The 13,864-nt window shown below is 57.8% G+C and overlaps 1 protein-coding gene across 2 annotated transcripts in view; it reads right to left on the bottom strand.

Moving 5' to 3' along the window:
• Positions 1 to 8,782: 8,782 nt before the first annotated feature.
• The window catches only part of LMF1 (lipase maturation factor 1), an 86,878-nt gene continuing 81,796 nt past the window's right edge, over positions 8,783 to 13,864 (bottom strand). For both annotated transcript variants that reach the window (XM_027043680.2, XM_027043681.2), the window contains 5 exons: positions 10,878 to 11,061; positions 10,496 to 10,649; positions 9,972 to 10,155; positions 9,328 to 9,440; positions 8,783 to 9,011 (listed from right to left, as the gene is read on the bottom strand). In XM_027043680.2, the coding sequence (XP_026899481.1) occupies positions 8,837 to 9,011; positions 9,328 to 9,440; positions 9,972 to 10,155; positions 10,496 to 10,649; positions 10,878 to 11,061 (810 nt within the window). In that variant the 3' untranslated portion in view covers positions 8,783 to 8,836. The remainder of the gene's footprint in view (positions 9,012 to 9,327; positions 9,441 to 9,971; positions 10,156 to 10,495; positions 10,650 to 10,877; positions 11,062 to 13,864) is intronic.

The following is a 13,864-nucleotide window of genomic DNA, read 5'->3' on the forward strand; positions in this document are numbered from 1 at the left end:
TGTAGCGTTCTTGATAATAAAATACCGGAAATAAAGTAGGCTCTCCCCCTTGACAATGGAAACATAGGTTTTTGTGTTTAGAATATTTTAGTTGTGAATCGGAACACACAGAAAAAGCCCACAAAATGTGTGCACTCAGGAAACCGCCACAAAGCGAATGTCAGCGTAACTGCCATCCGGCCAAGAGCTAGAACACCGCTAGACCTCTGTGCCACCCCCACCGTACGCCTGGCCCTGTGTGGCCCCCAGTGTCATCCTTCACACCTGTGACTCGGTCGTGCGGCCTTTGCCTCGGTCGTGCGGCCTTTGCCTCAGTGCTTCAGGCCCCCTGGCTCAGCAGCGTGCCTGTGACATTCACCCCGTCTGCCAGGGGTTCTAGATCGTTGGTGCTCTTTGCCGCAGTGAAGTATTCCACCAACGCCCGTTTGTCCGTTCTTCTCTTGGTGCTGACCTGGCAGTTTTTGTCTCTTAGGAACAGGGCTGGTGACCTCCAGCGCAGGCCTCCTCGAAGGTACTTGTCCGTGCATCTGTTGAGTCCCAGGTGAGCCAGTGTTGTGAGTGCTCTGTGCCTTTGTCTACTTGGCATTGCCAGTGTTACTTAGCGTAGCCTGGTGTAGGGATATTTTGGGGTTTCTTTGTCATCTTTTGTTTTCAAAATCAACTTGATTGAGGTACAGGTGACAGCGTGCAGGTGCCGGCTTATACCGCCACACGAGAGCTGACTGTGTGTATCCCTCTCCACTTCCGTGCCGAAATCAGATGCAGTGTGTTTAGATCATGGGAATTAAAAAAACAACAACAAAAAAAAACACTACAAACCAGGTCTCTGTTTGGAGGGTCTATTGCAGTTTCTATAAATTGCATCTCCTTGAAGCGTACAGCTTGATGGTTTTTGACAAATGCCACGTTACCTGCCACGCAGTTGAGACCTGGAATGTTTCTAGCTCCCTGCAGACTCCCTTGTTCTGCTCTTCTGTCAGCCCCTGCCCATCGTGGCCCCAGGTAACCACAGTTGAGACTTCCTCCTTAAGAGTTCCGTATAAATGCAATCATACGGTGTATATTTTCTTGTCTCTGGATTCATTAGTTGAGCATGTTTTTGAGGTTCAAATGTGTGGTGATGTGTGTCAATAATATGATCTACTAATTGCTAAGGATTGTTTGTGTGTGGATAGAGCACAATGGGCTCATCTACTCTTCTGCTGGTGGACCCCTGGGCTGTTTCCCAGTATTTGGCTGGTCTGAATAAACCTGCTAAAAGCATGGCTCACAAGTCTGTCTTCTCATTTTTCTTGGGTAGATACTTAGAATGGCTGGGTTGTATGGTAGCTTATGCTCAGTGTTTTCAGAAATGCCAAACGTTTCCAGAGCAGTTGTACCTTTTTTATACTCTGACCAGCAGTGTATGAGTGTTTGTGCAGATGATGTCATTCTTTCATTAAATGTCGGATAGAATACAGCAGTCAAGTCATCTCAGCCTGAAATTTTCTGTGTGAGGTTTTAAATCACAAATTCATTTCCTTCAATTGTTATGAGACTGTTTCGGTTTTCTCTTTCTTTGTGACTCAGTTTTAGTAATTTATGTCTTTTCAGGGATTTTAAAAAATTTCATCTAGTATTCTAATGCAGAATAAAGTTGATAATGTTAATACCCTTTCAGTGTTTGTTGGCTCTGTAGTGATGGCCCTGCTTTCCTTCTTGATATAGATAATTTGTCTTTTCTCTCTTTTTCCCTTGATCGTTGTAACTAGAGGTTTATCCATCTCACTGGTATTTTCAAAGAACCAGATTGGGTTCCATTGGTTTTGTTCTCAAATGTTTGGCCCTGAAAAGGTTCTAGTTTGATGCGAAGGTCTTTGTTGGGAGTCCCCACGTTGTCAGGACAAGGTGCCTCTTCCCTGCAGCCTGGGGTGCACCATTCTGGCTTTTTGGCTTCTCTTCTTGGGTCAGATTTTTCCACTTTTCTTTTTGTGAGTTCACATATCAAGTTTGTTTATCTTTTACCTGGTATTTGTAAAGGGTAGTAGATTAGCTCACCATAGTGAAATTTTTAAACGGACAGCTTCTAGGCTAAGAAAAAGATGAGGTCCTAAGGGAGATGGTGGGCCTCAACCTGGATGCCAGCACAAGATAAGAAAGAGAGGCACGAGGGAGGGAAGGGAAGAAACGACACCGTCCACTGTTTGCATGTGAACTATTAGAATAAGAACTTCAGCTTGTTTTGAGCACTGGGCCAGTAGTGATAGGCAGTTTTGAGAATTGGGGGGCTGAAACCACCAGGTGCCAGGATTATGAAGCTGTAACAGTTTGGACTATGTAGAAACACGTGGGCACATATGGATCCCCAGCAATGAGCCACCCAGCCTGGAGGCTGCTGCCAACCCAGCCAGGTCAGTCCCATTGGAGCAAGGTGACCACACACCTCAGGAGGTGGGGCGTAACCCCATCCATGCTACGTGCTGAGCTGACACCAGGTAACCACAGGGCGGAAGCCTCGGCAGAAGCCATCCGGATGGCAAAGGCTTATGCGTCACCAACATAATGTAACCATGGCTGCCCTTCCGTCTGCTCAGATTTCCCACGACTGATTGGTACTTGTGTACCTGTAACTGTCCTTCCTAGATCTTCCGTTAGAAGAAAGTTCGTGTACGGTCAAACACTGTCTCTGCACACCCGCTTTCTATCCCACTGGCTAAGTACCACCTTATGTCCTGGCCTTGAGGGAATCTAGCCCTATGCACTTGACACAGAAGGGATGGCCGCTTTATCTGCTGGCTCTCCCTGCGTTCCCACTCGATCGTGGCAGTGTGAGGTCTCTGGACCCCTGAGACAGGGAGGTCCAGGGTCTTGGGACGCTTAGGAGGCTTTTCTTCGCTTTTGTTTTATTTTGAAAACTTAAGGTGAAGACGGCATTACCACAGTTAACCATTTTATAGGGAACAGTTGGTGGCACTGAGTATGTATATCATAGTGTTGTGGACCCACTGCCTCCATCTAGTCCCCAACTGCTTCATCCCGTCAAGAGGAACCCACGATGCTGTCACTCTTCATTCTCCCCTCGCTCCAGCTTCTAGCGATCACTAGTCTTTCGGTCTCTACAGACTTACCTATTGAGGATATTTCCTATAAATAGAGCCATGTAATGGGTGACGTTTTGTGTCTGGCTTATTTCACGGAGCACGATACTTTTAAGGTTTTCCACATCGTAGCAGGTGACACAACTTTACTCCTTGTTCCATTGTGCAGAGAGACCACATTTTGTTCATGTGTTCGTCTGTTGGTGGACATTGGGGTTTTCACCTTTTGGCTGTTGTGAACATTCATGCACGAGTATCTGTCTGACTCCCTGTTTCGAACTCTTTTGGACACACGCACCCAAGTGGAATTGCTGGGTCATGTGGTCGTTGATCCACGTTTAACCTCCTAGGTGCTGCCTGGCTGTCTCCACAGTGGCTGTGTCCTTCACATCCCCACCTGCAAGATACAGAAGCTCCAATTTCTCCATATCCTTGCCAATACTTGTCATGTTTATTAAAAAAAAAAAATCAGAGCCATTATAGTGGGTGTGAAGTAATACCCCGTTGTGGTTTTCATGTGCATTTCCCAGCGACTGAGGATGTCGAGGATCTTTTCATGTGCTTTTTGGCCAGTTGTGTGCCTTTCTTGGAGAAATGGCTAATCAAGTCCTTTTGAATTGGTTTGTCTTTTTTGTGGTTTAGCCGTAAGAGTTCTCTATTTATCCTGGATACTAGACTTTTATCAGATCTATGACTTGCAAATATTTTCTCCCACTGTGTGGGTTGTCTTTTCACTTTGCTGATAACGTTCTTAGAGGCACAAAAGTTTAAAATTTTGATGGTGTCCAATTTATCTGGTTTTCCTTTTGTTGCTTCTGCTGTTGGCATCCCATCTAAGGATCCATTGGTAAATCTATTTTTTTTTTCTGGGACTTTTAATAGTTGCCGCTCTTTCATCCATTTGGAGTTAATTTTTGAATACGGTGTGGGGTAAGGGCCCAACTTCATCGTCTAGTGCTTAGATCCTGCTTTCCCAGCACCATTTGTTGAAAAGACTGCCCTCTCCCTGAGTGGCCTTGGCACCCTTGTCTAAAATCATTTGACCATATGTGTGAGGGTCTGTTAGCTCTCCGTTCTCTTCTGGTCCGCGTGTCTGTCGCTATGCCAGGAACGCACCGTTTTGATAACTGTAGCTTTGGAGTAAGTTTTCATATCAGGAAATGTGAGTCTTCCAACTTCTCAAGATTGTTTTGTTACTTGGGGCCCTTTGCAGTTCCATGTGAATTTGAGCATTGGCTTTTCCGTTTCTCCAAAAAAAGCCAACAGAATTTCAACAGAGATTTCACTGCGTCTTTAGATACTTTGGGTAGTACTGTCATCTTGACGCTACAGCCACACGGTTGGTGGATGGGCATGCTTCTCACCGACTTCGGTCTTTAGAAGGTTTTCCAGCAGTGTGATGTAGTTTTCAGCATGTAGGTCGTTTACCTCCTTGGTTACGTTTTTTGGTAGGTATTTTATCTTTTGGCTGCACTCGTAAATGCAGTTGTTGCCTTAGTTTCTTTGCCAAATTGTTCATTGCTGGTGTATAGCAGCACATCTGATTTGTGTGTCCGTCTTGTACCCTGCGGGTTTGCTGAGTTAGTTTATTAGCTCCAGTGTCGCATGGGGTTTTTGTGTTTGTTTTTGTGGATCTTCGGAATTTTCTGTCTGTGGGATCATGTCAGTTGTGAACAGAGGTGGTTATACTTCAGTTTTCCTCAACTACCTGCCCTCCCTGGAATTCGAGTGCAGTGCTGGGTGGCTCCAATGACCGCGGACATTCTGGTTTCAGCTCTGATCTTGGGGGGAAAGCTTTCAGTCTTTCGTTATTGAGAATGACGTGGGCTGTGGGCTGTGGCTGACCACCCTGTATTATGTTGAGGAAGTTTTCTGAGCGGCTCTTATCCTGAAAGGCGGCTGGATTTTGTCAGATGCTCTTCCTGCATCTGCTGAGTGGACTGTGCGTGCCCCACCCGCCGTGTTCTGTCGATGCGGATGCGCGTACCGCGGTGATGGATTTTCTGAGGTTGAGCCACTCTGGCACTCCTGGGGCAGAATCCCACTTGGCCGTGGCATAGAATCCTCTCTGGTCATGCTGTTACTTTGCTAGTATTTTGTTGAGGACTTTCCGGTCTGTATGTTTAAGGGATGCTGGTGTTTTTGGCTTTGTTATCAAGGAAAACTGGCTTCACGAGAGGACTTAGGAAGCGTTCCCTTTTCTGAGTTTTTTGGAAGAGTTTGGGAAGAATCGGTATTAATGCTCTTTTAAATTCTTGGCAGAATTCAGCAGTGAAGCCATTGGTCCAGTGTTTTTATTTATTGGGAGGTTTTTGATTACTGATGCAGTCTCTTGTTATAGACCTTTTACAACTTTGTTTTTTCCTGAGTCACTTTTGGTAGTCGGTGCGTCTCTAGGGTTTTGTCTGTTTCGTCGACGCGATCTCATTTGTTGGCATACTGTTGCTCTTAATACTCCTAAAGTTCTTTTTATTTAAGGTCAGTAGTAATGCTCCCGATCTCTTTTTTCTGATTTTAGTTCTCTGCATCTTTTTTTTTTTCCTGTTTGTTAAACTAAAGGCTTGTCGATTTCACGGATTACTTTAGGAGTTTTAAAGGTCAGTTTGCTTTACTCAGTGGCTTTGGAAGCAGTTCCCTGAGGACAAAGCCATCTTTATGCCCTGAGGGTACAGGGCAGGGAGGTCGACTTGGGGAGCGGCCCAGGGCCCAGGGTGTTGTGCTGCGGAGCAAGGGGACTTGTCGGCAGAGGGAGGCAAGCAGCCACCTCACGTCTGGCGAGGGTGTCCTTCCCAGAGGGACGTCGGTCCTAAGGATGCGGGGGCCTGAGGTGGAGGGGAGTCTTGGGGGTGGCGAACGCATGGGGTAAAATAGAAGACAGTCAGAAGGTAGGCCCAAGTCCTTTTTTCTGGAAACTAAAATCCCCACCTCTGTCTTTGGATGGGTTGATGGGAAAGGCAGCAGTTCTAGAATCCACAGACCAGGCCCACAGTGTCCAGCTGAGCCATGGGGCCCTTGGCCCCATTTCCTCGAGGTCAGAAGGAGGAATAGACAGAAGTGAAGTTTTCAGTCCAAGATGGCAGCAGTGGAACCCCCCCAAGGTGGCAGGCAGGAAGAACGAGTGTCCGTGCGCTAGGGCCGGGGACGCTGGCTGGAAAACCCGGCGCCGGCGCCGCGAGACCCAGAAGGCGGCAAGAAAGACCAGCCCCAGATGAGCCTCGGGAGCAGGGAAGGGCTGTCACCCCACAGACGGCAGAGGCTGGTGACCCGTGAGTAATCGCAAAAGCGGCTGAGCGGAACAGTGATGGCTAACGGCCCCTCAGGCTGCCCGGGCCCACCCGGCAGGTTTTAGGAATCTGCGCCCTTCTCGAATTTGTCACTGTGTCCGTCCGCAGAGCCACGGGGCCTGAAGTGTGCGGACCCTGTGCAGACGCAACCCAGCGGCCCCGGGGGCAGAGCACGGGGGCCTTCCCCGTGCAGATGCAGGAGGCCTGCAGTGGCGGGCAGGGCCCGGAACTCCTGCGCCCACAGGTCTGTGGTCTGAGTGAGGTCGAGAGGAGCACCGCTCGACCTTCACATGTCACCGTTGCCGAGCGAAAACCCTCTTTTGGAAAGGGAAGGTTCCCCCGCCCCTGGCCCGCACATGGTCAGCCAGGCTGTCCCTGGCTTGGGCGGGCTCGGCTCCCGGGGGCCAGGCCCTTCCCTCGAGCCTTGTGCCCCGGGAGGTGCCGGCAGCATATCTAACGTTGACCTGAGCCTGACCTCGGCGTCTGTTCCCGGTGAGAAGAGAGCCCCGCCCCCGCCCCTGGGGGGATGATTTTTCTACGGTGGAGCCGGGGGTGGGTAGAGGAGGCACCCGGTCCACCTGCACCGCCCAGGCAGGGTGAGCTAATGTCCCCACGTGTCCCCGAGCCCCAGCCCCTGAAGTTTCTCTTGGGTTGACCAAGAAACAGCTTCCCAGAGAGCGCAGGGTCAGGTTGAGTAGATGCGGATTTGGGACCTTTCTCCTTTGTCAGGTGGACAGTTTATCCAGCAGGCCCGTATCGGTGTCGCTCGGCCCTGGGAGGAGCGGCTTGGGGTCCGGCGAAGGCAGGGTGAGGTGGCCCTCAAGGGGGGTGGGCTGTGTGGAGCTGGCACGGGAGCTGCCAGAGCAAAGGCCCTGCGGTCCGGCACCGGTGGGCGTGAGGAACGGGGGCCACGGCGCGACCCCAGGCTTGTGCTCAGTGAGGCTGGGGCCACGGGAGGATTTCGAGTGGAGGAGGGGTGGGGTGTCAGGAGGGAGATGACGGGCCTCAGGACAGGCTCTGAAGGTGGAGGCTGGGGCACCCTACCCTGGGCCTCTGGGAGGGTACGGGCCGTGGGAGATGTCGTGTGTCCCTTGCAGCGGCCCTCTGGGCGAGCGGATGTTTGTCTTGTCTGAGGGCCGGTGTGCCCCGAAGGCCTGTCCTGGGAGAGGTGGAGGAGGCCTGGCGTGGCGCCCGCGGGCAGGGGTGTGGTGAGCCCACGGTACGGGAACGAGAGGTGCCAGGGGCCTGCAGTGGTTCTGGCGGCGGAGTCTCCCCAGGCCGCCCGCCCGCCCCGTGCCCCCACCCAGCGGCAGAGCTCCCGGGACAGCCCCCTAGGAAGGGCTGCCCAGGCCACGGCGGGCTGGTGGGCAGCTCCGTGCGGCCGCCGCGGGCAGACTCGCTGGCTCCAGGCTCCTCGTCTGAGGCCGCGTCTGTCCTGAGCCAGACACAGGGAGCCTGTGTCCCCGCGAGCAGGAACACGGCCTCTCTGTTGGCACCTGGACCGGCTGGCCGCCCCCCCCCCCCGGCAGGCTGTGTGTGTGTGGGGGGGCCCTCCACACAGACCCGCGCTTGTGCCCCCCTCGGCCGGGCCTCCTGCCTGAAGCACCTCGTTCCCGCCGGGACCCTCCCTGGGGTGGCCGGGCGCTCCGGATGGGTGCGGGGAGGGGGAGGGGCAGCTAGGGCAGGGATTCGGGCCACCTGATCGGCAGGGGCACCGCCGTGGGGTGGGAGTCGTGTGTGCTCCCGGCTAACATCAGGCAGTAACGATGTGGGGCCGCAGTCCACGTCACGTGGCAGAGACCCCCAGAAGGACGCCTGGCAAGGAATCATCCACGTAGTTTAACTTGCGCCCGTCAGTCCTCGGAATTGCCGCCGTGGGCACTCCCAGGGCGGGGGTCAGGGAGCAGGAGGCTCCACGGTCACTCACGGGCCGGGGGGTGGGAGGGGGCTCGCCTAGGGAGGAACAAAGGGCTTCTGTCCGTGCCTCTGGACCCTGGAGCTGGGGGAGGGGGAGGCGTGCAGGTTCTGAGAAGGGGGCAGGCACAAGGGGCGGGCAGGAGCCGTGGCGTCTCCCTCTCCCGGGCACCTCCCGGGTGTGGGGGCAGCACCAGGGGCTGCTAAGAGCACAGGTCGGGAGTGGCAGCTTCCCTGTGGCCCCGCCAGGCACGTGATGGGGTTCGGGTGCCCCGGGGCCGGGGGCCTGTGTGGACCCAGCGCCCTGGTGCTGGTGGACACGGTGGGGTCAGGGCGGTACTGGTGACCGGCAAAGGGACCGGGGGCGGGCTGTCCGCAGAGAACTCCATCTGTAAGGAAGGGGACGTGGCGGCCCAGGGACTGACTCTGGAGGCCAGCACGAGTCGCCCTGGGACCCCCTCCTCTGTGGGAGTGGGTGGCGGTTCCCCAGGCGCACGAGACCTCACCCAGGTAGCCGGGCCTTCCTGCTTTATTCCTCCGCGCACCGGCCCGGGACCGGCTCTACTCCAGCTCCGGGAGCGGCCAGTCCCGGGACCGGAAGTAGCCCTCCAGGTCTCGCAGGCTGAGTGGGGGGAAGTAGGGGCCGATCCTCTTCCGGACCCACCACCTGCCTGCCGCAGCATGCCGGCCCCCCAGGCGGCTGAACTTGTACCTGTAGTGCTCTCCCCGGACCCACCTGCAAGGGAAGACTTGTGTCGGGCAGCCTGGCCCCTTGCCTGCCGAGCGGCTGCTCCTTGGAAGGAGAGGCTGCGGGGGTGAGGTGGGGGGGCAGGTGACCCCTGGAAAAGGAAGGGCTCGACACTCGGTGCCACACCCTGCCCTCTGACGCAGGCGAGCAGTGCCGATCAAGGTGGGGGGTCCAGAGCGTGGGGACCTTGGCACTCAGGCATGTTTTCAGGTGTTTGGGGCATGGCTGGGGGTGCCCGCCTTTGTAGGAGCAGCGCTGAGAGAGTGCTGAGGGCACGCTGGGCTGTCCAGGAAAGGGTTCTTACCTGGGGGGGGCCCTGTCCTTGAACGGGTTGAAGGCCAGTAGGGACAGAGCCTCCCTGTCGTTGGCCAGGAGCTTGCCTGCCAGGTGAATGATCCACTCGTTGTGCTCATAGGTCTGGGGGTGAGAAAGGAGTGGGGTGCTGGCTGTGGGCACAGAGCCGGGCATGTGGGGGGGCCCCCTGGATGGGCCAGAACCGTTAAGCCGTGGTCCCCGGGGCCCTCAGCTTGCTGCTTCCTCACCACCCCCTCCCCCCAAGTGTGGTCGGGGTTAGCCTCTCCTGGGGGCCGGGCCCACCCTCCCACTTTCTCCGTCTGGGTTCCTCTCTGGAAGGGCCGCTCACTCCCTGCTCTTGGCCGTGGGGCAGGTGCCCGTGGACCGTTCCTCTCAGGGCCCAGCTCCCGTCATACTGTCCTGTCCTCGGATGGAGTGGGCACGGGCCTGTCAGTGTTGTCACCTGCCGGCCCCGGGGTCTCGTGTGAGGCGTCTTCCTGAGGCTGTCCTTGAGTGAACGAGGCCCCCGCTGACACCCTGACGCTGGCTTTCTCGGCCGCGTCCTCTCCCAGGGGGGCCGTGTGAGGCAAGGGCTCACCCCCACTGAGGGCATCGTGGCCTTGGGAACGCACCGGGAGCAGGAGAGGCCCTTACCTGGAAGGCCGCGAACCACATGAGCCAGTCCAGGCGGTAGTGGTACGGAGAGATGAGGCACGGCCGCCGCCCCGGGTCACCCGGCTTGCACTTGAACCCATAGTCCTCCCACACGGCGTCCGGCGCGCTGGCGTTGGGGCTGGCCGTGCCCTGCAGGATGACCTCCGTGCGCTCCTTGGTGATGCTGTGGGGAGACCGAGGCGGGGGACTTTGGGCACACGACGGTGGCAGCTGCTGTGCCTCTGCACCGTGGCTTCTCTCCTGAGCAGACCCGGCTGAGACTGGGGTGTCCACGCCCCGGCTGATCTCGGAGGCAGGTTCTTCCCACCCAGAGCTTTGAGTGGAACCCGGCCTCCGGACACGGCGGTTCTGGCCTCCGGGGCTGCCCGGTTCCCACCCACCTCCCCACGACCCTGCCTTAGACCGAGGCTGCCCCCTTGGAAGGTTGGGGTGGGTCTCCGTGAGGGACCTTGGGTCGCACGTGCGCACACGGTGGATGGGGCGAGGAGAGACCTCGCACGTACCTTCCGAAGGCGCCGTATGTGTTGACGATCCTCAGGGAGTTGAAGGAGGTGTTCATGACCTGCGTGGGACTCAGCAGGTTGAGGACCACGGGGACACTGAGCCAGGCCACCAGGATGCCTAGTGCCACGTGCACTGCCTGCCGCACCACGCAGCCTGGAGGGGGGGGCAGGGAGGGGGATGGTGGCGTGAGCCTCACTCTAGGCCAGCTGCCCGCCAGGGAGGGGCGCCTGTGGGCTCACAGGAGCCGAGGGAAGGGCCTGGCGCAGCCCGGACACCCGAGCCAGGACGTTCTCTGAGGCTGATGTGGACGCTCTCTGATGGGCTGGTTGTTCCCATCCTGGGGATGAAGGGCTTCTGTCCATGGCGGGGGTGTCCACTCACCGTATCTTAGGGTGGGCCGGGCCCCTCGGGCTGCCTCTTCCTGCATCTTCCGGACTCGGTCCTTGAGGCCCCCAGGCCCGGAGGGAAACAAGAACCCCAGAGTGGCGTCATCGAAGCAGGCGACGCTGGGCACCATGGTCAGCCAGTTCAGGAAGCTCAGGTTCCCGCTGATGACGAGGACCACCTGGAGGGGGCGGGGCAGCGCCTGAGCCCAGGGCAGGGGTGCTCACCGAGGACCTCGACCGTGGCACGCTCTGCCCGGGACGCGGCAGCCTAGCGTGGGTGGCCCTTGGAGAAACATGGGGTGTGCGAGGTCTGGACCCCTCTCCCTCATCAGGGTGTCCATGCCCCAGCTGATCTCGGAGGCGGGTTCTTCCCAGAGCTTTGAGTGGAACCCGGCCTCCGGACGCCGCGATTCCGGCCTCCGGGGCTGCCCGGTTCCCACCCACGGGACCGCCAGCTGGTCTCCTTGCACTGTTTGATGCCGTAGTTTGTGTTGGGGCAATTGCTGTGGTGACCGTCGACGAGTACAGGCCCGCGGCAGCCCCTGGGGACCTGTGCCCAAGTCACGCGGGAGGGGGACGAGGCTCTGGCTGCTTACCCGGAGGTTAGGGGTGGGGGGCGCCTGTGCGGCCACCCCATCCTCCACAGCCAGCGGTCCCCGAGGCACGTCCTGAGTGACCACGTACAAGGCCGGCCGGGGCCCGGGGTGCCTGCTGGGATAGCGTGGCCGGCCTCCACTCGGGTTCCGCTTCAGTGGGGCTGGACCGCCGGCATGCTCTCAGCCTGAGCCGGGGCTGGCCACCGTCCATCCCGAGAGGCTGGTTCTGCTGCAGGGTCTGGGGTGACCCGGGGTCTAGGAAGTCCAGATGTGCTTGGGGAGAAACCGCCACCGGCTTTACCACTTGTCTGCCGACTTCCCACTACCCAGGCTGTGGCAGTTTGCCGATAGGGCTCATCCCTAAAAGCAACTTAGCACCTTGGCTGTGAGAAGTAAGGTCACAGAATCTCTGAGCGGACGGAGTGCCAACAGCCTGGGGTTTTCCCCGCACACCCAGCCTGTTTCCCGGCGAGATGCTGGCTGTCACGGCTGCATCCCAGCCAGCAATGGGGAAAGTTCCTTCTGGCAGCTGCACATGTTTAAGTTGTTTTAGTGACTTGAACATAATCAGGCCCGATTACAGCCCTGTCAGTGGGCACTGGAGGGGGAGGGGTGGGGAGGCTGCTGGGCCCGCACCGCCTTCACAGACATGGGGCCGCGAATCCGGCCTCAGAGACCCACGCCGCCCTGGGCCGCACGGCTCAGCCAGACGCGCCCGACCCGAGCGAGGAGGGTCCTCCGAGGAGGCGCCGATGCCCTGGGCTGCCGCTCCCTGGGGATGGACGGGTGCCCTCAGAGCGGCTCGGACTCGGGAACCCGGCAGGAGCAGGCGGCGAGGGCAGCAGCCGCCGTGAGCTTCTGGCAAACGCGCGTCCTTACTTTCTAAGTCCGTTCTCTTGACACAGATGATAACGGCGTATAGTTGAGGCTCTTGACAAATGCTGACTCTTGTGTAAATCACCATAAAACCTAGAAAGTTCCACTCCAGATAGTCCCTTGGTGCCTGTGTCGTCTGCCCCCCACCCTATGACCTGTGAGCTGACATCCGCCTTCTGTCACTCTGCCTGTCCCCGAACGTGGCAGGCACGAAACCTCGGTGTCCCGAGACCCGCGGCCACGTGTGCAGCGGGGCTCGGGCGTGCGGGGCCCAGCAAAGCCCGCAGGGTCTCGGCGTGCCCCGCAGGAGCAGTGCTGGGGTGTCCCTGTGGGGCCTGTTAGACGTGCATGCGTTCCCGTCGTTTCCAGCCAGCAGACTGCTTCTGTCGGGGCATCGGGTTGCAGTTGACATTTTCACAAAATTACAAGTGACTAGTTTTTTAGAAGCTTTACAAGCAGTGTGTCCCGAGACGCATCCCGAGAGACGCCTGGTTACTCTGGGGCCACACGGGTGTAAACGTCACGTGTTTAGTTGCGAATTAGCTTCTTGCATGTGGGGTGAGGCTGGGCACACCTCTGCACCCAGACCCCGTTGTAGGCCGGCGGCCCCGCTCGCACCCGGGACCTGCCCTGGGATGGCCGCGGCCCGCAAGTCGGGGGGCGGGGGGAAAGGGGGGGCAGGGAGGCAGGACGGGGCAGGAGTTGACACGTCCACCGGAGACGAGCCGCCTGCCGCATACACCCCGAGGAGACGTGAGGATGGGAGTGGCCAGACAGACCTGCTTTAGGAGGGACTTTGAGAAAAAGAGGAAGCCAGAAAGCAGCAGAATCGGCCCAGAGGCGAGAAGAATCCAAGCCGGTCATCCGCGCACATGAGCAGATGGACAGACCTCAGCAGCGACTACGGCCTGGACAAGCCAGTGGCCGTCACCAAGCCGAGCAGGCCGTCTCCCCGTGCAGCGACCTCACCGTGGGACGGCCCGGAGCGGGGCGTCGAGGTCAGGTCTCCCTGCGTGGCCCGTGGGTGCTGGGGGCCGCTCTACCTCTGCTCTTCCCTGTGGCGGGTGAGTCCCAGCTGACTCCCCAGCCCCTTATTTCCCAAGTTGTGGTTGCAGCCGGTCCTGGTCCTGGCGACTGGGGAGGAAGGTGGGGTCACAGCCGCCAGCCTCAGGAGGCTCTGGCAGGAGGAGCCGTGCTTCCCTCCAGCGGGTCTCAGCAGCTTTAAGGATGAGGGCACATCACGAGGTGGGACGTGAGAGGCAGGGACTCACGGCTCTCCCAGGAGTAATTCTTGGTTCCAAGCCCCTAGATGATTTCTCCCCCGGGCCTTGGTCCCAGGTGGCAGGTGCCCTGGGCACACTGGGCTCCCCCCGCAGTGTGCCGCACACGGCGTCCTGGTCCCCCTCCTCCAGGCGCCTGACCTCCGGCACTGGTCTCCCTGGCCCCGGGGCCCCGGACGCTCTCCCAGCCGCATCAGCAGGTGACTCGAGGGGAAGCTGTGCCTCCTCTC

Source organism: Acinonyx jubatus, chromosome E3 (assembly GCF_027475565.1).
Source record: "Acinonyx jubatus isolate Ajub_Pintada_27869175 chromosome E3, VMU_Ajub_asm_v1.0, whole genome shotgun sequence".
Lineage (NCBI taxonomy): Eukaryota > Metazoa > Chordata > Mammalia > Carnivora > Felidae > Acinonyx > Acinonyx jubatus.